General features: G+C 36.1%; 3 protein-coding genes across 4 annotated transcripts; 2 read left to right on the forward strand and 1 right to left on the reverse strand.

Moving 5' to 3' along the window:
- The first annotated feature begins 462 nt into the window (after nt 1–462).
- LOC109081208 (coatomer subunit alpha-like) lies at nt 463–12,155 on the forward strand. The gene is made up of 29 exons (XM_042776746.1): nt 463–691; nt 1,128–1,241; nt 1,319–1,392; nt 1,709–1,789; nt 1,880–1,956; nt 2,247–2,356; nt 4,011–4,120; nt 4,254–4,353; nt 5,320–5,538; nt 5,623–5,773; nt 5,880–5,946; nt 6,032–6,107; nt 6,180–6,262; nt 6,882–7,107; nt 7,265–7,403; nt 7,502–7,664; nt 7,959–8,105; nt 8,193–8,382; nt 8,940–9,035; nt 9,129–9,217; nt 9,298–9,421; nt 9,527–9,616; nt 9,725–9,831; nt 9,938–10,087; nt 10,278–10,601; nt 10,681–10,791; nt 10,917–11,078; nt 11,438–11,632; nt 11,798–12,155. Exons 1-29 carry the CDS (start codon nt 652–654, stop codon nt 11,855–11,857), a joined length of 3,675 nt encoding a protein of 1,224 aa, XP_042632680.1. The 5' UTR covers nt 463–651; the 3' UTR covers nt 11,858–12,155.
- A 418-nt stretch (nt 12,156–12,573) lies between these two features.
- Nucleotides 12,574–14,492, reverse strand: apoda.1 (apolipoprotein Da, duplicate 1). Of its 2 annotated transcripts, none has more exons than XM_019086195.2 (5): nt 14,381–14,492; nt 13,649–13,791; nt 13,435–13,556; nt 13,226–13,311; nt 12,574–13,097 (listed from the first exon to the last, which is right to left on the reverse strand). In XM_019086195.2, the coding sequence occupies exons 2-5, from the start codon at nt 13,760–13,762 to the stop codon at nt 12,862–12,864; spliced, it is 558 nt and encodes a 185-aa protein (XP_018941740.1). In that variant the 5' UTR covers nt 13,763–13,791; nt 14,381–14,492; the 3' UTR covers nt 12,574–12,861. The 2 variants fall into 2 exon arrangements, with proteins under 2 accessions (XP_018941740.1, XP_042632688.1); XM_042776754.1 differs by having other exon boundaries at nt 13,649–13,796; nt 14,381–14,450.
- Nucleotides 14,493–20,777: 6,285 nt separating this feature from the next.
- apoda.2 (apolipoprotein Da, duplicate 2) lies at nt 20,778–22,209 on the forward strand. The gene is made up of 5 exons (XM_042776766.1): nt 20,778–20,917; nt 21,006–21,140; nt 21,384–21,502; nt 21,753–21,841; nt 21,915–22,209. The coding sequence occupies exons 2-5, from the start codon at nt 21,021–21,023 to the stop codon at nt 22,154–22,156; spliced, it is 570 nt and encodes a 189-aa protein (XP_042632700.1). The 5' UTR covers nt 20,778–20,917; nt 21,006–21,020; the 3' UTR covers nt 22,157–22,209.
- Nucleotides 22,210–24,739: the final 2,530 nt, after the last annotated feature.

A 24,739-nucleotide genomic window follows, 5' to 3' on the forward strand; every position in this document is an offset into this window, starting at 1 on the left:
GAATATTTAATTACATAAATATTTTCATGCATATAGCAATAGATCATAAAAATAATTAGATATTTATAGTATTTTTACTTATTTTTTGTTTGTTTTAATTCAAATAATCAATGTCTTAATTAAGCGAGAAATTCCGATGAAAAATGTAAATATTGCGTCACTAGTGGTAACATTTAGAAATGTAAAATAAGATTTTATTTTCCTTCTAGATTTACGTGGAGATCAGGAAACAAATATAATATTTTGTGATAATATGTAGTGGTAATAAAATGACTAAATGTCAACAAGGAACAATACCATAAACTATTATTTACTCCTGATATTTATTTCGGTTTATTGAAAATGATCTTTTAAATGACCGACTAATGAAAATGCGTGTTCGTGTTTTAAAATGCGGATGATGTCGGCTCTATGATGCGGACTTTGCGATGTTGGCATTTGAATCATCAAGCTTTATTTGTCCGCGCACGGGAACACGGCCCGGTTTGTGTGGCTTATGTTCAGAAGACGTGTCAGCTGCGGAAGTAGAGCTGCAGAACCATACACGCAAAATCTCTTACTAACGGGATGATTTTAGGATTTAAATTCACGTAAAGTGGGCTATATCTCCATTCATTACGCATTCTTGTTCGGTTATTATTGTCAGTGAAAATGTTGACCAAATTTGAGACAAAGTCGGCCCGAGTGAAAGGTAAGAGATCTGCTCAGGCTAGCTTCACTTGACGGCTTTATAATACAATTATTACGACCGCTTTTATGTACATTTTTGTCTGATATTAATCTATTCTTAATTTCCGTAGAATATAAAGTAAATCTTTTTAGTAAGGATTAAATATCTTATTGATTACTTTGTCATTCCGCATTAGCACAAAGCTATTATTTGTTAGCCATCCAGACGCTAAAGTAAATATTCAGTATTACAGTATTCAGTAGTTCTGTTTGATAGAGAACGCGATTATGACATTACCTTGACCAGATTGTTATTATCAATAAAGGATTAATGATAATAATAATAATGTTTCAATCAGTGTCATCATTATTGTGTTCTCAAAACACCATCGTATTGATTGTCTTCATATTAATAAATCACTGAATTGATAGTTTGTTTTTTTGTTTTTTTTCTGCAGGGCTGAGTTTCCACCCGAAACGGCCCTGGATTCTCTCTAGTTTGCACAACGGCGTCATCCAGCTGTGGGACTATCGCATGTGCACCCTCATCGACAAGTTTGACGAGCATGATGGTATGAAACAGCTGCTCAACGATTTTAGTCTCTTGTGGTTTTCTTCTGAGCTCTCATAGCATTGTGAATTCGTTTAGGTCCAGTCAGAGGTATTGACTTCCATAAGCAGCAGCCACTGTTTGTGTCAGGAGGAGATGACTACAAGATCAAGGTTTGCTTTCTTCATTCTCAATGCTGATGTTTAATAAACATGTCCCCTGGTAGAATTACTGTAGTTTCATGGGGTACATTTTTGGTAACACTTTAAGATAAGTTAACAAACATGAAAAATGCTTTTTAAAATCAGCATTTTTGTCTTAAACATTAGTTAATGAACCTGAGCTAAAACTTACAATGAACAGTGGTAGTTTTAATAAGAAATGATAACAAAGATTAATAAAGACTGTAACAAATGTATTGCTCATAATTTATGCTGATGCACTTTATGCATTTTGATTCGCTGACATTTATTTGATTCTGATTATTAGGTGTGGAACTACAAGCTGCGTCGGTGTCTCTTCACTCTTCTTGGACATCTTGACTACATTCGTACCACATTCTTCCACCACGTGAGCCCTGTCAACTTTGTTATGATCTTTCAGAATTCTTTTTATAATGTTTATTTAATCAGTGAGACTAACTTCAGTTATCATTTTCAGGAGTATCCCTGGATCCTGAGTGCATCAGATGATCAAACCATTCGCATTTGGAACTGGCAGTCCAGAACATGTGTCTGGTGAGTCTTTATATAGTTTATGAAATAGTGAGTGTGCACAAGTAATCTTTTTAATTAATTCATTATTTTTTTTTTTTTAAAGTTAATCATAGGTTGTTTTTTAGAAGCTTATTTTATATGGCTAATTTTGAATCCAGTATTTATGATTTAACATTTGCAAATAAAAGAAAAATCATTTAATGCACATGTTTGTCAAAGCTTTTTTGTTGTTGTCTGACCTGAGCAACACTTAAGCGTTAGCTTTGTGAAACTGAGTTGTATATGTTCTCTGTGCTGTTTCTTCTCTGTAGTGTGCTTACGGGGCATAATCACTATGTGATGTGCGCTCAGTTCCATCCATCTGAGGACCTGGTGGTGTCGGCTAGCCTGGATCAGACTGTGCGCGTGTGGGATATTTCCGGTGAGGAGGCTTAGGAAAGGATTGAGTCGTTTGGGAAGGCTTGGGAGGTGGGAATGGAGAGAGAGGATGGAGGAGGATAGAAGATGCTAAATGGCATTCTCTTCCTCGTGTCCTCTCTCTACAATGTGTACAGAACAAAACTCTGTGGGCTTAAAGCAAAAATGCCTCTCACACTCATGCTGTAAGCATCAAGCAGTTGTCTAATGATAATAATTTGATGCTTATTTTTGTTATTATTGGGGAAATTACGTAAATGGTGATGTTGAGAGGATTAAATCACTTAAAGGTGATGTTTAAATGAAACAAACAAGTCATGAAACACTTAAAAATATTGTGTGTTGTCACCTGCTCAAAAAGTGTTATTTAAGATAAGTTTTCTTTTTTTTTTTTTTTTTTTTTTTTTTTTTTTTTTTTTGGTTTTTATTAGAATGTGAGAGGTATTTTTGAGATTCTGCATGCTTTAATGAAATTGTCAATGTCTATGTCCTTTGCTTTCATTGTTGGACTTCTTTCTTGCTCATTAACCTTTAAAACTGCTCCACTCTGCACTGACTGAGAACAAATGCTCATTCATTAAAGCTTATGCTGAATAGATAGTTATTTCTCTCTAACTTTCTCCCCGTCACATAAAATTATGGAATGAATATATTGCTGCATGGAAAATACGCAATTTGTATGTGATCGTATGATATAATGAAAACTTAATAGAAATAATAGAAATTCTTGTGCATCCAAATTTAGTTATAAACAAATTTCTTTTTAACACATTTTGGATGAATGTGCATCAAAACTGTAAGCATTTTCAGGTACAGGAACATTAATCTCTGGTTCATTTGAAATTCACAGAACTATGCAAACATTTGAACTTTTTACTCATATCTTGCATGATGGCATCTGTCATCCATAGATGATATTAATGGTTAAAAACCTCCAAGTTGATGCATCTATCTAAATGCAACTTTTAGATCTGTAACATGTACATAGTGTCATTTAATCATTAAATGACTTAACACAGCTTGAATGCATGATGGAATCCATCTATTAATGCATTACAATATGCAATAACAAATGCATGACTTAACTGGAGTCTTCCTCACTCCTTTAACATCCAGTGCCCCTCCAGAGAACATTTTGACACGCTCCAACTCCATCAATCCACCATTCAGTTCAATCCCTGCTCACTTCCTGTACAGCTCCTTTGCCCCTCTGGAAACATCCACCTCTGCACATTGGTTTCTAATGCAGTTTTTGTTGGACTTTTATTCATTTAGCAGACATCTGGAGTGCTGAGATCTCAGACACACATTCTGCTCTCCTCTCTTTTTCTCTGTGTCCTGACCTGAGTTAAGCTGATTATCTCTCTGTCATTTTGTGTTTTGATTGGTTGTTGTCTTTGCTCTTAATTTGCTGGTTGTTTACTTCCTTAACTCAGGTTTAGACCTAATGGAGGATGTTTGTTGTGTTTGTGTTCTCGAGCACCAGCAAATGTTTAGCAGCCCAACAAAATGTTTGTGTTTACTGTCAGATATCACAAATGTGTTACCAGTAGCAGTTTTAATGTTGTTCCTCTCTCTTCCCTTCCTGGTATGTGGGTGTTCCTGTGTAATTTGTAAATGGTCCCCTGTGTGTGTCGGACTGTAAATGTTGCTTCTAGGTCTGAGGAAGAAGAACTTGTCTCCGGGTGCTGTGGACTCGGAGGTGCGTGGCATCTCTGGTGTCGACCTGTTTGGGGCCTCTGATGCTGTAGTGAAGCATGTTCTGGAGGTAGGAATGTGGTTGTTATGGCCTTAAAAAAAATTGGATCTGATCCTTGTGTTGTAAACTGTGGTTGGGGTTGAATGAATGAAGTTTGTTGTTGGTTTGAAGGAAAGTTTGTGTTGTCTTGCTCTGGTCTTAGGGTCATGATCGAGGTGTAAACTGGGCAGCCTTCCATCCCAGCATGCCTCTCATTGTGTCAGGAGCAGATGACCGCCAGGTCAAGATCTGGAGGATGAACGGTACGTGTTCTCATGGAAAAATGTCTGTCACTGTTCTGATTTTTAAAAAAAGAATGACATTGCAAATGTAAAATTTTTAACACAGGCAGTTGCTTTCATGGACCCTTATCTAAACTCTAAAAATGTCTTAAAGGGATAGTCCACCCCAAAATGAAAATTTTGTCATTAATCACTTACCCCCATGTCGTTCCAAACCCATAAAAGCTCCATTTGTCTTCGGAACACAATTTAAGATATTTTGGATGAAAACCAGGAGGCCTGTGACTGTCCCATAGACTGCCAAGTAAATAACAGTGTCGAGGTCAATAAAAGGTATGAAAGTCGTCATCAGAATAATCCATCTGCCATCAGACATGCAATCTGGGTTATATGAAGCGACGGGAACACTTTTTGTAAGCGAAGAAAACAAAAAGAATGACTTTTTTCAATAATTCCTTTGTCAGCGGTCTCCTCTGTGTCTCTCCATATCACCGTATGCTGTGTATGCTCTTCTGTGTCATCCGCACCACAAGAATGCACTGTTTCTACATGTATTTAGCTTTTATTTGAAATAAAACAGTGCATCCTTGTGGCGTGGATGATACAAATAGCATTTAAAGCACACTTGAGATTCGACTTGAAAGTGATTCCTATGATCAATGTAAGCATGTTGCGGTAAAGCATCAAAATACATAGCACACAGTGTAAAATGGTCAAAAATAGTTTCAATTACCAATACTTTTCAAAATGTAATTTATTAAGTACATTTATACTCTCTCTTACATTTCCACTAAGTGTATTTAATACTATTATAGGATTGCTTATATTTAAATGATACTCAAAATGAGGTATCTCAAAAGTTAGTAAAATACAATTTATACATCTATTAGAAAAATTCGGTTTTTAATGACACATTTTATAGGTCTATTATTAGAACAATTAGTTTTTTAAATCACCTTTTTATTTGTCAATTATCCCTTCCTCTAGAATCTAAAGCGTGGGAGTTGGACACTTGTCGAGGGCATTACAACAATGTGTCCTGTGCGGTGTTCCACCCTCGTCAGGAGCTCATCCTGTCTAACTCTGAGGACAAGAGCATCCGTGTGTGGGATATGTCCAAGAGGACAGGTGTCCAGACCTTTCGCAGAGATCACGACCGTTTCTGGGTGCTGGGGGCTCACCCCAACCTCAACCTGTTTGCTGCTGGTAGGGTACTAATAATAATTAGTTAAGCAAGTGATTTTGGCGATGAAATGAGATGCATTGAAGTGTAATTTTGTACCTTTTCAGGCCATGACAGTGGGATGTTGGTGTTTAAACTGGAAAGGGAACGTCCAGCTTATGCTGTGTATGGTAACATGCTGTACTATGTAAAAGATCGCTTCCTGCGTCAGCTCGACTTCAACAGCAGTAAGGATACGGCCGTCATGCAGCTGCGCAGGTGTGTGGATTTGAGTGTCTTTTCGAGGTCTAAAAATGCTAAATGTGCATCTACAAAAGGTTTAGTGCAATTCTTTTCAGCTGAACTGTTTCTTTTATATTGACAGTGGATCCAAATTCCCAGTGTTCAGCATGTCTTACAACCCTGCAGAAAATGCTGTGCTCTTGTGTACTGTGAGTATTGTAGACTCTATCAGTCTGCTCAGTCAAATCAATGTTCGTTTGTGTATTTGTTCATTTCTTCCTCTTTTCCTTTCAGAGAGCTACTAACCTTGAAAACAGCACATATGATCTGTACTCCATTCCCAGAGAGAGTGATTCCCAGAATCCTGATGGTAACATTTTACTTTTCTCTTTAGAAGTCCTTAATCTAATGTGCAAAATGTAATTGTTCACTTTTTCTACAGCTCCTGAGGGAAAGCGTTCCTCTGGTCTCACTGCGGTTTGGGTGGCCAGGAACCGTTTTGCAGTACTTGACCGCATGCACTCAGTAAGTAAATCAAGAAACATTTATATGAAAGAGAAGAATGCTGCAATTATGACATTTTTGTAGGCTTACCTGGAAGTTAGCATCACCCTGGTTCCCTCTGCAAAAACCCAAATACGATTTTTTTTGTTGGCTTTTTGATTATTGCAAAAAAAATAAGCTCTGCAGCAAACAAAAGTTTGATTCTTACACATTTAGTTCATCATGATAATCTTCACTAATGAATACAACTTTAATGAATTTTGAAGCCTAAATACAATCTGCAGAAGTAAAACGTAAAACAACCTCTCTAGTCCCATTTAGCCACTTATTAGAAACTGCCTCTTGAGACAAGTAAAAGGTCATTTTATATTATTTCAATCAATAAATCAAATAATGAATTTTATCTCTAAAATGTGAAAATATATTATTTCGGGCATTTAACCAAAAGCCCATTCATAAATCCCATTGACTTCAGGACGATGGAACAAAAAGTGCTAAAATGCTAACTTGCTTCTGAGTTTTAGCATACAAAAATGTCATCCCTGCAACATTCTATAGTATCAAAAAAAAGGAGTATGACATTGTACACACATACTCAAACCAACCCGAAGGTTTATTCTCTATGCTTATCCCGCTGCAGCTCCTGATAAAGAACCTGAAGAATGAGATTGTGAAGAAGGTCCAGGTACCAAGCTGTGAGGAGATCTTCTATGCTGGAACTGGGTCTCTGCTGCTGCGTGATGCTGAAGGAGTTACTCTGTTTGATGTGCAGCAGAAGCGCTCCCTCGCTACGGTCAAAATCGCTAAAGTCAAATATGTGGTGTGGAGCTCCGATGCCAACCACGTGGCCCTGCTGGCCAAACACGGTAGGGAAAACACACTAATTGGTTGTGATTTTGCCATCACAAGTACCCACCTTTAAGGGTTGTACAAGCATGTTTTCTTGTATCAAAAGGAATAATCCCACATGCTTGTGTTTTTTGCATTATCACACACATCTTACCCTCTGCTTTTGTTTTTCAGCCATCATGATCTGTAACAAGAAGTTAGATAGCCTGTGTAACATCCATGAGAACATCAGAGTGAAGAGCGGCGCTTGGGCCGAGAATGAAGTCTTCATCTACACCACCTCCAACCACATCAAATATGCTCTCACCTCCGGGTACTGCACCAACAGCCTCACACACAACTATTTAATTAAGAAGCCCTGCTGTTTTGTTAATAATGAAATATTAATCTTTATATAAATTTTTCTTGCAGCGATCATGGTATAATCCGTACATTGGATCTTCCCATCTACGTGACAAGAGTCAGGGGCAACAGTGTGTACTGTCTGGATCGTGAATGCAGACCACGAGTGCTCAACATTGACCCCACAGAGTACCGGTTTAAACTGGCTCTGGTCAATCGCAAATATGAAGAGGTTAGCACAAATTTTCAACATTTAAACTTGCGACTTCTTTTTTTTTTTTTTTTTTTTTTATCTGAGTAAAAATATATATTACTTTTTTGTAATATTTTCTATTTTTGATTTTCTATTTTTGGAATGCCACACATAAAATATTCTTATAATCTGAAAGATATCCCTGAAACCTTTTATACCCATTTATTTATTTATAGTCAGTAACTTCCTCTTCATCAATCATTTTGCGTATTCTGATTTGCCTAAACACTGTTAATAGCCCCCTTTTTTTTGTTTAATACCCTACACCCTCAGGTTCTTCATATGGTGCGTAACGCTAAACTGGTAGGCCAGTCCATCATTGCCTACTTGCAGAAGAAGGGCTACCCAGAGGTTGCGCTGCACTTTGTCAAAGATGAGAAGACTCGTTTTAGCCTGGCTCTGGAGTGTGGAAACATTGAGGTATACAGGACTGACATTTATGGAGGATCAAGTCTTCAACCCTCTTGCCTGAACCGGTGTTCATTCTTGATGTGTTTGTTCCTGCAGGTGGCGTTAGAGGCTGCAAAAGCCCTGGATGATCGAAGCTGCTGGGAGCGTCTTGGCGAGGCTGCGCTTCTGCAGGGCCATCACCAGGTGGTGGAGATGTGCTACCAGAGAACCAAGAACTTCGACAAACTCACATTCCTGTACCTCATCACTGGCAACCTGACCAAGCTCAGGAAGATGATGAAGATAGGTGAGCGACAAGGAAAAGCACGAGTACTCTACCATTCAAAAGTTTGTGGTTTGTGGGATTTTTAAATGTTTTTGAAAGAAGTCTCATTTATTTATTTGATCAAAAATACAGTAAAAACAGTAATTTGTGAAATGTTATTACAATAATAAAAAAAAAATATATATATATATATATATATATATATATATATATATATATATATATATATATATATATATATAATTATTCCTTTTTTTTTTTTTAACAAACTTAAAAAAAAATATTCCTGTTATGCCAAATCTAATCTTTTTAGCAGCCATTGTTCCAAACTTCAGTGTCACATGATCTTTCAGAAATCATTTTAATTAGCTGATTTTGTGCTCAGTCATTAAAGAACAGCATTTATTTTAAATAAACATTTTATTGCTTTTAATCAATTTAAAACATTCTTGCTGAATGTTAATTACTTAAAAAAAAAAAATCTTAATGAACCCAAACTTTTTAATGGCAGTGTACTGGTTTTCTTTCTTATGGTTAATTTATTCTTTTTGGATGTTTGAATGATGTTTTTTGTACAGCTGAGATAAGAAAAGACATGAGTGGACACTATCAGGGCGCTCTTTACCTGGGTGACATCAGTGAGCGTGTGCGAATCCTGAAGAACTGTGGACAGAGTACGTTCTGTCACTTTTTTTTTTCCCCCTTCATATGATTGTTTTAATAAAATTTATTTTGAAGAAAATTACATCTGTCACATGCATTCTCAGAGTCTCTGGCTTACCTGACTGCTGCCACTCATGGGATGGATGAGGAGGCTGAAGCCCTGAAGGAGACCTTTGACCTGGAAAAAGAAATGGTATGTTGTATTCTCATTACTAACAGAAATGCACATATTTGTAGATAGACGATTGAGCGACGTGTTCCATCCATGTGCAGGTGCCAGAAGTGGACGCCAATGCCCAGCTGTTGCAGCCGCCACCTCCCATCAACCCCTTGGACACCAACTGGCCTCTGCTCACCGTCTCCAAGGGCTTCTTCGAGGGAGCCATTGCTGCCAAAGGTGAGGTTTTGTGGTACTCGTCTTGGCTCAAAGTGGGTAACCAGGATTTACGAAGTTGGATCTCATTTTGAATACTAACATGTATTTTTGTGTTTGTTTGAATAGGACGTGCTGGCCAGATGGTTGCTGACCTGGACATGGATGCTTCAGGAGGAGAAGGCTGGGGAGAAGATGCAGAACTTCATCTGGATGAAGGTATTTACTGTAATATTTTACAGTAAATCTATTTTTGAAGGTGGAAACCAAACCAAAGTTGGATGTTTTGTATCACAATCGAATCACTCATGCTCTCTCATAATCCAGATGGATTCATGGATGCTCAAGAGGGACTGGGAGATGAAGGAGCTATTGGGAAAGAGGAGGGAGAAGGCTGGGATGTTGAGGAAGATCTGGACCTCCCGCCAGAATTGGTAAGTCTTGTGTAGAACTGAAATAAGAAATCACTACTTTTTGTGACTGGATTTAAACAGAATCCTAAGTAACCACACATCTTGTTGTCTTTCCTTCAACCAATAGGATATACCTTCTGTTGGTGGAGGTGGCGCAGAGGGTGAAGGTTTCTTTGTGCCGCCCACCAAGGGCACAAGCCCCACACAGATGTGGTGCAACAACTCTCAGCTGGCTGTGGATCACATAATGGCTGGATCTTTTGAGACTGCTATGAGGGTGAAGGGATTTCACAATACTATAGATTAGGGCTGCATGATTAGATGTGGAGAAACAATTCTACCTGCAATTTAGTTGTTGTTGTTGGCCCCAGCAGGAAGTAAAATAATTTGAGTCTAAACTACTAAACTGAAATGTAGCAGATGTTTCTTTGCTGTCTCCCTAATGTTTTTCGTTCCCTTTTCTACAGTTACTGCATGACCAGGTTGGTGTGGTTCAGTTTGGACCCTATAAGCAACTGTTCATGCAAACCCTGTCCCGTGGGCGCACCTGTTACCTGGGCCTGCCGTCTCTGCCCTGCTTGCACAGTTACCCCCTGAGGAACTGGAAGGACAGCGGGGCTAAAGGGGGTCTGCCAGCTGTGGGTCTGCGTCTCTCCGATCTTATTTCACGCCTGCAGCAGTGCTATCAGCTGACCACAGCAGGGCGCTTTGAAGAAGCTGTTGATCGTTTCAGAGCTATTCTCCTCTCTGTACCACTGCTTGTGGTCGACAACAAACAAGAGATTGCAGAGGTGTGTTTTCATTCAGTATGAGTGGTATATTGTTTAATATAGGGGCTAAGTTCTAAACATACTCTTTACTTTCACTCAGGCTCAGCAGCTTATCACTATCTGTAAAGAGTATATTATTGGCCTCACCATGGAGACCGAGAGGAAGAAACTTCCTAAAGACACTCTCGATCAGCAGAAGAAACTTTGTGAGGTATGTGCATTTAAAAATTTTGCTTTATTTTTAACTTTATTACAAAATACTTTACACAAACATTTGAGTATATGCACTGAATCTTGTCTTAATATGCATCAATATTTTTCTTGTGTATGTTTCAGATGGCAGCATATTTCACACATTGCAGTCTGCAACCTGTCCACATGGTGTTGGTGTTGAGAACAGCACTCAATCTTTTCTTCAAACTGCGTAACTTTAAAACAGCAGCGGGTTTCGCTCGCCGTCTGCTTGAGTTGGGTCCCAAACCAGAAGTAGCACAGCAGGTAAACGGATAATTGTCTTTTTTTTTTGTCTTGCACTGATTTACACAAATATCCCCTAACCCATGGCTTTACAGTCAGACAGTTTTTGTCACATTAAGAATTGAAAGATTAAAAAAAAAAAACTTTAATGGAAGTTTTTATTGGTTCTTGTTATTTGTGTCAGCACACTTTTTATATGTAAAAAACTATATATTTTTTAATGCTCGTTTTCATCATTATAAATCATTTTAATACATTTAATAATGACATGTTTATATATAATAGATTTTAAGTCATCTTGCAGCCCCCTTGGAAATAGAAAAAAGGCACCCTAGTTTTTCACTTGTGTGTATAAACCTGTTTTTCTCCGTCTTTCTCAGACAAGAAAGATTCTTGCAGCATGTGAGAAAAGCCTGACAGATGCTCACCAACTGAACTATGATCCCCACAATCCCTTCGACATCTGCCCAGCCTCTTTCACTCCTCTGTACCGCGGGCGGCCAGTAGAGAAATGTCCCCTGTCTGGAGCCTGCTACTGCCCCAAATACAAAGGAGAGGTCTGCAGGGTCACACAGGTTAGTTGTAAGCCCTTGTAATTTCCATGTTTAATTAGTGTTAGTTTATTGACGATAGAAAGCCCTCTTAATGTTGCTCTTCCCCTTGTTCCATGGTTTATCTGATCATGTGGTGCTATAAAGTGAAGGATCGATTTCATTGGCTGCCTCTCTCCTGTTTCCTAGGTAACCGAGATTGGTAAAGATGTGATCGGATTGCGTGTCAGCCCACTGCAGTTCCGTTGAACACGCATTACATCAACATGGATGAAAACAGAATGCTTCTCTCACATATACTTTTCCTTTATAAGATGAAGTAATGAACACTTTAAAATCAGAAAATTCTAGAAAATACCTTGTTACATGTCAAATCTCTCTGTGACTGTGCTTTCTATTGTTATATCTGAGGTCTCTACAGTATGTATGCTTGTTTCATTAATCTGAATAATTAAGTGTACATCTGTGAACCTGGCGATCAGGGCAAAACAAGTTTCCTCTCCTGTGAAACTCCAGAAATATAATAATAAAAAAAAAAATTCTGGTACACAAATGTTTAACCTCATATTTTTCTTCTCCATGCAAGGTTATCGTTAACCAAAATCATTTCTTGAAATAAACTAAAATAAAATATAAAGCTTATTTAAAATCTTATTTTATTCTAGCAAGTTGCCAATATAACGTTTCTCATTTTCAATTCATAAAGTAACTAAAACTAATATTAAAACTTCAAACAAACTTAATAAAAGCTGTATATTGATATATTAACTACATGTTGACAAAAGCTATAAGAGTATATCAGTGATACTAAAATGACACTGTTAATATGTCGGATATTCTTTTTACTTTTATATCTTTCCAAACCAACTTATTAAGGAGTAAATGTGAATTAAAAGTGCTTGCACATTATTTCATGGTTATGTTTTTTTTTTGTGACCACAAGGAGGTGCTAAATCTACAACAGTCAGAGAATTAAGCCAACCAAGTTCACATGGTTTTGGTTAATGCTCTAATTTATTTTGATCAATTGGAAACTTGTGCTTTCAATTCCATACAATATCTCCCAAAGAAGATGGACTACATTTCTGGTTTGAAAACCTGGAAAAAACAATGTAATAAGTCCAAGACTCCATGGCCATTTAATTAAAAACCAAGGGGTTTTCTTTTATTATTATTAAAAGGAATAGTATACTACTTTTGTAGTCCACATGTTGTTCAACACTGGAAACAGGATTATCCACTAAGACAGTCATTCAAAGGTCTTTGCCACATCCCTGCTGTCTGCTTAAGATCATCCGACTCACATCGATGTTGTTATTGGTAAAAACCTCTTTTCCGTGGTCAATGGTGGCAGCAGGCAGGGATCGGGTGCGGCCCAGAATCCAAGCAAAGTCTACGTGGAACAGTCTCAAGACATCAGTGCATGAATACACCAGCGCTGAATTCTCATAGTCAGTGGACAAAATCCAGTATGGAGTGTAGGGCAAAACTGTCATTTCAAGTAGAGATGCAAAACACAAAATATTTTAAGCATACATGTTTCCTATTAATTCTGAATTAGAAATGCCATTACTTATGGCAAAGGTAAAGCATTTAAAAAGAAAATCAGATCTGTACCGTAAGAGAAACTGATTCCAAGCTTTGCTGGATTTCTTTTATCTTCCACCACAGCTGTCCCTTCAATTGTTTTTAACTCTCCTTTTCTAATTAAGATAAAGTGTATGGTTCAATAAGGTGTATTTATTACCTCTTATATAAAAGCCTAAGGAATTATAAAAAAAGGAGAAAAAAGAAACTGATTAGGTGGTTAAGGTGTTGGTACCCACAGAATTTCAGAGCTCATTACATGAGCCGTTCCATCCAGCTTGAGAGTGAAGTTAGTCTCAATGCATCTCCCTCGCTCAAACTGTGCTGGAAGTTTAGCGATTTCAAACCACCTGCCCATAAACTACATTAGGATACAGACAATCAAATGTTGAAAACATTTAACAGCAGAATAGAAGACCAGTTACTATCATAAGCTGTGGCGCAGTATGTTACCTTCTTTAGGTTGAAGGCAGGTTGAGTGGCAGGCTCTGGGCACGGCCCCCAATGAGGCACCTGGGCATTTATGATGGGCAGAAAGAGGGCCAAAACAACCAGTAAGGCCTTCATTTTACTTGTTTTGCCCTTTGCCAAAAGAAAAGAACTAAAAAAAAAACATAGAAATGTAAAATATTACATATTAAGTTATTCAGCATACATTCTAAGATGCACATACACTACCATTGAAAATCTGGGATCAGTAAGATTTTTAAAAATGGTTTTATTATTTTTGTTTTTATCACAATTATTTTAATAATTTAAAAGAACTGTTTTCTATTTCAATATATTTTCAAATGTAGGCCAATTTATTCCTGTCATGGCAAAACTGATTTTTCAGCCGTCATTTCTCCACCGTTCAAAAATCATTTTAATATGCTGATTTCTCTTTGATTATTATCAATATTAAAAACAGTTGTGCAACATTTTTTGTGCAAATTGATACATTTTTTCAGGATTATTTGACAAAAAGAAAGTTGAAAAGAACAGCATTTATTTGAAATAGAAACCTTTTGGTGCATTACATATGTCCATACTGTAATTTTCTATCAATTTAATGCATCCTTGCTGAATTAAAGTAGTAATTGCTTTCCAAAATAAATAAATAAATAAGAACAGTAGTTTACAGTATATTTAGTTTCTTGTAAAACAAAGAGGACAGTTTCACCAAAATAAATGAAACACCCTTACCTCTTAAAGTCGTGCAGAATATGATGGACCGTGGAGCTCAGACTATTTATTTGAATCATTCTCCTCTGGGATCATGTGACTGCAGAAGAGACATGTCATGAAGGAGTCTTTGTGAGGCCAGAGTTTATTCCCAGCATGAAGTAAGTAATTAAGCAAAGTGAAGTCATGAGCAAATGTTCCATTACAAATTAGTATCTAAACTAAACTATCAGTGTCATAGTACTTTGTCTTTTAAACTGCCTTTTTTCTTTCTAAATATTCCACTTGTGTTTTTCAAGTTCAACTTATTTTTGACATGCTAGTTTAGGGCAGTAAGTTGTGATCAGTGAAGGTTAACCTGTGATTTAAATTTAGGCTTAAAGTCTGTAATGGTGATGCTGACAGAAAGAGGGCACTATATTGAGGAGGATGCTCATCTGTCTGATCACAAATGCTTCACTGGCAAAAAGAATCTGACATTTATGACTTATTTTTGTTTCTGAATCAGTTCTTACTTTAATGTTAACTCTTATTTAGTTTCTGCCATTATGGCATGTTAGGCCTGAGCATTGATTAAACTAAGGAATTTTCTATTGCTCCTCTGCGGCAAGATCTTGTCTGATATAACCTACTCATAGAGCCCAGAGAAAAAGGGGGCCCACACCTCATAAACTAAATTTTTTTATTATTATTATTGTATTATTTTTAGGTTTAAAAAAACTGCCACATGTATGTTTTCCCAAGTTTTTTGTATCAGATCTGTCTTTACATAAGGACCGTATCATCACGTGTAGCTGAGTGTTTTGCATGTTGCAGGTGTTTGTGATAGGTTAAACAACACTGGTGTGATAAGAACATGAAGTATTCACGTGTGACTCGACCTCCAGTTGAGGACTTAACTTTGCGCACCCCTTTCATAACATCTTACATGTTAGGAGAAGAACTTCAAATATATATATTAAATTTATATATTAGATTAAATTTGATAGAATCAAGAGCATCATGAAAAAAAAACAGGTACATTCTTAAGAAAACCTTGATTCAGTTAGCCAGAGATGTGCACATTGATTCAGAAGTGGTGCTGGAAAGTTCAATCATAAATGTAAAATTACTACACTTGATATCAGTGTGTTAATTGACTTGAATTGAAAAATCATTCTTCATACTAAAATGTTGCTAAGTTGACATGAATCTTAGGTTGTCACATTACATATAGCCTATTAAAGGATTAACTTCCAGAATAAAAAATTCCCGATAATTTACTCACTCCCATGTCATCCAAGACTTTTGGACTTCAGTCGAAAAGAAATTAAGGTTTTTGAGGAAAACATGGGTTTTTCTCCACATACTGGACTTCAATGGTGGCCAACGGGCTGAAGGTCCAAATTGCAGTTTCAGTGAAGCTTTAAAGGGCTCTACATGATCACAGCCGAGGAATAACGGTCTTATCTAGCGAAACAATGTAATTTTCTTAAGAAAATAAAAATGTATATACTTTTTAACCACAAATGCTCTTCTTGCACTAGCTCTGGATACGCGTCCGCAAATTCACGCATTACGTAATCACGTTGGAAAGGTCATGCGCTGTCCTCAGCTGGGATTGTTTAGAGCCCTTTGAAGCTGCATTTAAGCTGCATTTTGGAAGTTCAACTTGGGGGCACCATAGAAGTCCATTATATGGAGAGAAATCCTAAAATGCTTTGTTCAAAAAACAATTTCTTTACGACTGAAGAAAGAAAGACATGAACATCTTAGATGACAAGGGGGGGTATACTATGTGTAAAAAAAAAAAAAAAAAATTCTGTAAGTGAACTACTTTTAAAAGTATATACAATTTATTTTTTTTGTCCGACGGAATGACCAAACGCTTTTGTGTGTCGTGTCATATCAGTCAGAATTTGTGACTTTTTTTTCCTTATGTAAAAATGCATTGTACAATTATATAAAATAAGTAAAATAATTGGTTATTAACATGCACATTTATCCTCTGGGAAACCTTTTGAATGTCTTTTACAGCTTAAGTTTCAAGTATGTGTAAATCTGACCTGTTCATCAACTCATCAGCTCATTAGTGGAGACTACAAGACCTGCACTGTAAAAAATAATTTGTAGAGTCAACTAAAAATAATTTGTTACCCCGCTGCCTAAATATTTTTAATCTTGACAACATATCTCTCGTTGCAACAACTTCCCATTAGAGTGGAATTAGTCCAGGTTACAAATTTGTTTAAGTTGACTTGACTATTTTCTAGTCCAGTCAACCTAAATCATGTTCTGTCAAATGGGATTTTTTTTTTTTTTTTGTTACTTGGATCAATAATCGTAAGAAAATGTTACCCAACTGCCTTAAATTTTTAAATAAAGATAACACACTTTTTCTTTAAATTTCATTTAATGATAGAGACAACACTTTCATTCACATTTAAATTGATCAAGCAATTTGCTGTCAACATATCAACTGACAATTAAAAAAAAAAAATGCAAAATATAAACACACACACGTCTAAAGATCTGAACCGACACTTGAAAGTGTGATGTATAATAAATAACATTGGCATGGGATTGAGAAACATAAATAGTTGCATTTCAATTCCTCTGATCAAAACCACAGGGATTATTTTTAATTTCATACCTCAATATGAAAATCAGAAGGTTAACCACATATTAACCCTGCACAAGTTTACATGCACTCCCCCCACCATAATGCAATTATGGTCAAAATGAGAAACCAAGATATTATATGTATATAAGGCAAAAGCAATCACATTTAGTTACAAAAAAATTAGTGTACTGTACTTCTGTATAATAAAATATGAATGGAATGCACATGGAAGCACAAAGGTCTGAACCGTCAGATTTTAAATTTCATAGCGCAACATGACCAGATAGAAGTGTTAACACCAGAAGGATCTTGAAAGTTTCCAAACTCTTCCACATCATAATGCTATTTACTGGTCATAAAACAAGAAACAGAAAAAGGAAAGCAAAATCACTTGTCAATTTGATGGAAAATGTGTACATTACTGTATAGGAAGATGAGACCGTTAACAACATTTGTTTTCATGAGAACATACATATTCCAAGTCATAACATGATAAACTTTACTGTGCATTTTAAAAAGTAGTGAAAGGCTCAAAAGAACCTAAAGTTCCTTAAAAAAAAAAGCCTACTTTTATGAAAGAGAAAATTGTCATTCACCCTCAAGTGGAAGATATTTTGAAAAATGTTTGTAACCAAACATGAAAGTCAAAAGTAAATGGTTCTCCTCAACTGTTTCAGTTACAAACATTGAAAATAACTTCCTGTATTAAACTGTTAAAAGCCTGTACAAATTTCTTTGTTCTGCTGAACACAAAGAATTTAAAATCCCAACGGGAAAATAAGTGGAAAATACACCTCCGGAACCAACTAGGACTAAAAATCAAACTTTGCCTGCTTGCAATTCAGTCTAATCTGTCCCACCATTTTAATAATGATCTGAATATATATTGGTGTAAAGAAGTATTCCTTTTAAATAATATTCTGTTACACTGCATGTTCCAGAGTTAAGCATGACCCTTAAAGGGTTAGTTAACCCCAAAATGCATGTTTTACTCACCCTCATGGCATCGTAGGTGTGTATGACTTTCTTCTTTCAGACGAATCCAATCGGATTATATTAAAAATGATCCTTGCTCTTAAAATCACAAAAAACAGAATTATAACAGATTTTTTTCAACAGTCCAAAAGTAGTCAAATAAAGAGCATCCATCCATAATAAAAAGTGCATCACACGGCTCCAGGGGATGAATAAAGGCCTCCTGTAGTGAATCCATGTGTTTTTGTAAGAAAAATATCCATATTTAAAATGTTACAAACACTTTTCTCTCACTTCCGTGAGAGCCGTTCCAGGTGGATGACTTAAGACAGAGGAGTCATGCATGCACCAGTGATTAGTGACGAACACAGAAGAGCAGAGGAGAGACAACAATATGCCTGTCACGAAGTACTGTAGAAGCACAAAATTAGGCTTGTACGTATGATAGTCAGTGGAAATGAGAAAAAAAATGTTTATAATTTTTTAAATATGGATATTTTTCTTTCGCATCAATTTGTTACAGGAGGTCTTTATTCACCCCCCGGAGCCATGTGAGGCCCGTTTTATGAATGGATGGGTGCATTTTATTTGACTACTTTTGGACTGTTGAAAAAAAAAAAAAAAAAAAAAAAAAAAAAAAAACACACCTGCCTACTGCCATTAAATAACTTGGAAGAGCCAGGACAATTTTTAATTTAACTCAGATTGGATTCACCTGAAAGAAGAAAGTCATATACACATAGGATGCCTTGAGGGTGAGTAAAACATGGGCTAATTTTCATTTTTGGGTGAACTAACCCTTTAAGCAAAGTTGCTAATGGCCAATATGCCAGCACTGAACATTTTTCAGGATTCACAACAGTATTCAGAGCAAAATAATCAAAAATGGCGATGTCCATATACAGGGTTTCTAAAACAGGGTTCAGGGTTACTAAACCTCAAATTGTTCTAAACCTGAATGAGTTTTTTTCTGTGACAAGTCCCAGATAGTCTAACACAGTACATAACCCCACAACGTGTTACAACCCCAGATCACCAAGATTTCTTCTTCTATTACCTGGACCACAACACTGCAGATTGATGCTGCTCAGTTTGGTCATCTACAACCGTAATCCCAACAGTCATGTCCTTGATGAATTTCTGCTCCGAGTCTGTGTGCTTTAATAAAAACAAAAGGAAGCATTAAATTGTGCCTTACAATCGTAAAGCTTAAAGACTCCAATAAATGTGCATTTATAAAGTAAATAAATTTACTTATAACTTGTCCAAGCTCTACAATGTGAATGTAATTTCCATTATGTCTTCATAGCATTTTGATGGATACAACTGCAAAAGGACTTGCTGCGGTCCATCCACAAGATTATTGAATTCTGCGCTGATCTTCACTCATTCCAAAATATCATAAACATGAAAAATATAGAAACACATTAAAACACTGAAAAATAATGAACATAAATATATATAAATAAATCTTTACAGAGAAAGTCAAATGTATTGACAAGTTTGTTTTAATTACCAAAGACTAACTTTACCGTCCAGACGATGTTTTTAAATGACACAACACAGAATTATAACAAAATAAAAGGAAATTTAACCCATTTGTGTCTACCCTTAGTTATTGTATGGCTATTTATACAAGATGTAGCTATGCTATTATTACTGTTATTCAAAAATCTATAGTTTTGAACGTATGCAATTTACTTATGACCGTATATTCACGCAGCATTACACTGGGTTCTGGTGAGGCACTTGAATGACTACTTCAGGAAAAAATTAAAGCGTTTGTAACGTTACCTTCAGAACTTCATCTGAACCAAGCTTATGTCAGCAATATCAAACGTAACGCGCTCCAAAAGAAATGGAGGTGCTCATTCGTTTCCCGTATAACATGCAGAAAAGAGACTGTGCGAGAAGTAATCTTAATTTTTCCCTAATTGTTCATTTGTGTATATTCTGATTCTGACGGATGTCTTTACGCTGTCAGGTTTAAAGAAGTTCCTTTTTTAAAATTCCCGCCGTTCTGAATCCTCTCAGTGATCCGTTGCGCTCTCGCGCTCAGTTTGAACGGTCTCTAACGCAGCTCTGGGCTCAAATAATACATACCAAACTGTATTTTTTATCGTTCTCCATATAAGCTCAGCTAAATTCCGCATGGGAGAACATATGTTTTAATATTTATACGGAAAATACTGTGGAACCGCCTGTATTTTGAGGCTTCAGAGTGCCGCGAGACGAACATTTGCATACATACAACTAGAAAATACGACTCTTTAAACCATACTTACTCTTCTTAGACAGCATATGTAATTTTACACGTTAAGCCAATAAATATAAATATTTTACGTACCAAAGCTGTATTCTGAGAAAATTTCCAAACTTTGTGTAGAAGCTGGCCAAGATGGCTGACAACCGTCTTCTGTCTGCAATGGCCTTCACGAGAATGACGAGATCTCGCGTCTCGCGATAAGTGATGTTAAGAACGTGATATTGCTATTGAATTGATTCAACGCCTTTTTTTAAGTTGAGAGGACAAATAATCTAGTTCAGTCAATTTACAAACTAACTGGGATAGTGAAAACTTAAAATTTTAAGTTAAATGAACAAATTCAGTAACTGCAGTTTGTGTCAACATAAAAAAATAACTGAAACAACTAAACTGCTAAATATATTTTTACAGAGTGAAGTGTGTGTGTGTGTGTGTGTCAGATATAGGGATACATACAAAATGTGCAGTGTTGGGGGTACTTCATGGAGAGTTTTGAGAACCACTGTCCTATAAGGTTCAACTCAAGGTGTGTTTATTTAACCTTCAACATCTCAAACGAGCAGATGCCCAGGTTCCCCAAACCCACAGTAATGAGCTTATTTTAGTTGAGGGGGTGGAGTTAGTGATATAACGAACAGATGTATCGGTCTATAAATACTGAACTCTGTTGCTGTTATTTACCTTGAACACAAGTTTCACACTTCAGACCAAACAGGTAAGATGCTTGGCATTTGAATCTCAACTATCCAACTCTTAAAGCCAAATTTCTAGTTGTTCTCATTAAATATGACTCTTTTTTTCAGGTTTAAACTGAGAGAATGCAGGCTCTTCAGGTTCTGTCTCTTACTCTGCTGTCTGTGCTGGCGGTCAGCGCTCAGTCCATCGGCTCTGGAAAATGTCCACAGCCTCCTGTTCAGCAAAACTTTGATCCTACTAGGGTACACTTTTACTTATTATGTTAGCCTTTATTTTTAATCTTTAACTTTTTATTATCAGGAAATTATTATGATCATCTTGAACAACTTTAGCATAATGAAGACAAGAAAAATATCACATAGATAACAAAATCAGCAGGAATTCTTTATTTATTTTATATCAGACTTCTTTTTCAGGTACAAAGTTATCTGCATTTTTAATCCTGTTCCAGTCCTCAAATTTTTCATCATTTTGTCCTTTAATAGTACATGGGCAGATGGCATGAGATCATGAAGATTCCAGCCCCGTTCCAGTTGGGAGAGTGTTGCCAGGCTACTTACACTCTGAGTGACGGTATTGTCCTGGTTCGAAATGATGAGCTTCTGTAAGTACTGATGAATAATTACTGCAGTAATAAAATAAAAATAAAATAAAAATACAAAAAATATTATTATTATTATTATTATTATTATTATTATTATTATTATATTTTTATTCAGAATATTCAAAATATTTTTGCAATCTATAGGAGTAAATAAAAAAATATATATATTTAAATACTAAATAATAGTTTTGCACCTTCTTCTGAAATGACTTAAATTCACCAAATATTGTTCCTCTTAATATCTTAACAGTGCTAATGGCACTGTCAGCTTCATTGAGGGAACTGCCAAGATTGTAGATGCATCAGAGCCTGCCAAACTTGAAGTCTGCTTCTTTGAAGGTAAGTCTAAACAAATCATTCTTAGTTTATTTTATTTTTTAGAATCTGTTATTTGTTATGTGTCCTCTTTCAGATGCCCCTCCTGCCCCCTACTGGGTGCTGGCTACTGATTATGACAACTACACCCTGGTTTACTCTTGCTCTGATTTCGCTGGGCTCTTTCGTGCTGAGTATTCCTGGATCATGAGCAGAACCCGCACACTTCCTAAAGAGACTGTCCCTGAGCTGTTAGACATCCTCAAATCCCATGGCATCAGCACTGATGGTTTCACTGAGACCGACCAGAGACCGGAGCTGTGCAGCAGCATGCCTTAATATAGATGCCTTATAATGAACTATTGCGAGATGTGTTGTGGTCTAATTGTTTTTTTAAAAAAACAAATGTAAGCTCTTTATATTCCTTACAACATATTCTCTCAATCAGTTATCTGTGGCATGAGAATGTGTATACATAAATCTTCAAAGTAAAGTTTGTACAGTACTGAATCATAAGTTGCTATGTAAACTAAAGCTTTTAGTTTTGTGGGTCTATTTCTGGTGTCACTTTTCTTTTTCCAAAGTTTGATGCAGACAAAATATCTACTGTGTGATAAATCAAAGTTGGTCCTTATTCAGCGTGGATCAGACTTAAAATATATATATGAATATATATAAAATGCTGTCTTTTGTTCTTAATCATCAGTTATTTTGTAAAAAATTACATTAAAGCATTTGAAAAAGAAGTGTTAGCATTGAGCTACATGGAGATGCTCTCCTTCTTAAGTCTTCACATTTGTGTCAATAAGACATCTTCCGATGTGGATGCTTCCTTTTGTTAGGGAAGTTTTCCACAATCTACTTCTAATTCACATGTCTGTAATTTACAACGCATTTCAGATTGTATTGTGTTAAATAGCTTTTTATGTTGATGAAACAATATGAAATTTTAAACTGAAATCTTCACCTTGGAATTATAAGATTCTATCTGGATTCTGAGCAGTTTCAAGATATTGAGCTTCAGTAACTTCAAGTTTTTGCATTCCATATAGTGATATGGGGAACAAGTCTCTCGTAAATCTTTTTTTTTTTTTTCAGATTTTGTTTTCAGAGTATATCATGAGGGTGAGCTGCAACAAGCATATATTTTTGAGTCTTTTTTTCACAGTTTTATCACTATGTGTATGCAACTCAATTCATTAAAATGAACCTGTATCTGTGACTGATCTGTGTTTGATATACTTTCTCAGGACCACTCAGTTTACAAAATTCCTCTTTTTATTAGCATTGTTTAACTGTGCAGGCCCTTGAAAAAAGCAGTTCACCTCGCTGTTTTATTTACAGCATTTTTCCCCATTGGTACCGAGATTTGAAATCTGATGCCAAAGTCACATACAGTTCTTCTATAACAGTTATTAATAAATTTTGCACGTGGCATTAGAAAAGTAGGGAAAAAATCAGATTAACAGTAAAAGAACTAGGATTTATTGGAAGTAATCAGTCTGAACTATTTGCACATAAGCTTGTTGTGTGTGTGTGTGTGTGTGTGTTAATATGCACAAATTCACTCTTAATCGTGGTCTGTAGATGACAACGAAAATGTCTCCGTTAAGGTTTCGTCTTGTCGCATTCTGTTATGAATTGGATAAATCACACAAGTCTCAAATATGTCTATATATTCAAACAGGCGAAATTTGACAATAAATAGAGTAGCCTAGTTGCATTATATTACTGCCTGTCGTTTAACATTTTTGTCATAAAACAGTAAAATAGCCTTAACGTAAAATATATGTCAGCCACAAAACACGTTTATGACAAAAAAAAAAAAAAAAAAAAAAAAAATGTATGCAATGGATCTGGATTACATAATGAGCGTGTCCTCACGTGTCGCTGTATGTTCTGCATGTTACAGGTGTTTGTGTTTGTGTCGAACACACTAATCAAAGAGTGGCCACGTGCTCGCGCGTGACCGTGAAGGACTCCGTGAAAAGCCTCCTGTTTAGGACACAAAACTGCATTAGAAAGAAGAATTAATAAAACGAATGAATATTACTGACTCTTTCGCAACATTTAAACAATAAGAAAACAAAATCATTTCAACTGTACATAGAGAAACAAAATCGAACCAACTGTATAAACGTACAGAATGCTTCAGAATAACAATAAAAGACCGATCAAAATGGTGGCTCATAATAATGCCCATATCGTCTATAATAATAGAAGAAAAATAATGCCCATGGTTTCTAAATACTGTGAGCAAGAAGTGTGTGTAAGGAATTTGCCATGCTTGATTACAGAACTTGTCAATTAGCTGTCAACTGCCTTAATAGCATGAATGGAGTGACATCTAGTGGTGTGACTCAGAAATACAGAACACAGATAGTGTAAAAGTGTGCTTCAGTTCAGCCAGGGGTGTCAAACTCAGTTCCTGGAGGGCCACAGCCCTGCAGAGTTTAGATTGAGCCCTAATTAAACACACCTGATCCAACTAATCTTTTACTTACAAAGCATCCTGTTAAACTGACCAACACCTGGTGAGTGTTTGGACATGGCTATCAAAACTATTTTTTTAAATAAATGATTTATATTTTTTCTTTGTATTTTATCTATTTATTTGTTTTTATTGATATGATTGTGGGCCCACAGTCTGACTATTCAAACCTATTCAATGTGGCAGAACATAGTCAGAGGTAGAATAAAAAAAAATCTACTTTTTCACATCTAATTGCACAACTAACATTGTTCAGTCTTTGCCATCAAATCATTTGTATACATTGATTTATGAACTGTTCTTATTTTAACTGAAATGAACACAAACCATCTTTTTTATGGGTGGATTACAATATTTGCTATAAATTTGTTTATAATCTTACAAATTTTCTTTGTAATATTTAGTTGGACTCAGGGGTGGGGATAAAGGCA

The sequence above is a fragment of the Cyprinus carpio genome, chromosome A2, assembly GCF_018340385.1.
Source record: "Cyprinus carpio isolate SPL01 chromosome A2, ASM1834038v1, whole genome shotgun sequence".
Lineage (NCBI taxonomy): Eukaryota > Metazoa > Chordata > Actinopteri > Cypriniformes > Cyprinidae > Cyprinus > Cyprinus carpio.

Excerpts from the sequence above, each read along its gene's own strand:
- LOC109081208 (XM_042776746.1), top strand. The coding sequence starts at position 652 with ATGTTGACCAAATTTGAGACAAAGTCGGCCCGAGTGAAAG. Across the intron at positions 9,422-9,526 it reads GGGAGCCATTGCTGCCAAAG|GACGTGCTGGCCAGATGGTT; the intron begins GTGAGGTTTTGT and ends TTGTTTGAATAG. Across the intron at positions 10,602-10,680 it reads ACAAACAAGAGATTGCAGAG|GCTCAGCAGCTTATCACTAT; the intron begins GTGTGTTTTCAT and ends ACTTTCACTCAG.
- apoda.2 (XM_042776766.1), top strand. The coding sequence starts at position 21,021 with ATGCAGGCTCTTCAGGTTCTGTCTCTTACTCTGCTGTCTGTGCTGGCG. Across the intron at positions 21,503-21,752 it reads GTTCGAAATGATGAGCTTCT|TGCTAATGGCACTGTCAGCT; the intron begins GTAAGTACTGAT and ends ATATCTTAACAG. Across the intron at positions 21,842-21,914 it reads TGAAGTCTGCTTCTTTGAAG|ATGCCCCTCCTGCCCCCTAC; the intron begins GTAAGTCTAAAC and ends GTCCTCTTTCAG.
- apoda.1 (XM_042776754.1), bottom strand. The coding sequence starts at position 14,439 with ATGATTCAAATAAATAGTCTGAGCTCCACGGTCCATCATATTCTGCAC. Across the intron at positions 13,797-14,380 it reads ATTCTGCACGACTTTAAGAG|TTCTTTTCTTTTGGCAAAGG; the intron begins GTAAGGGTGTTT and ends TTTTTTTTTTAG. Across the intron at positions 13,312-13,434 it reads GTAATGAGCTCTGAAATTCT|AAAAGGAGAGTTAAAAACAA; the intron begins GTGGGTACCAAC and ends TATCTTAATTAG.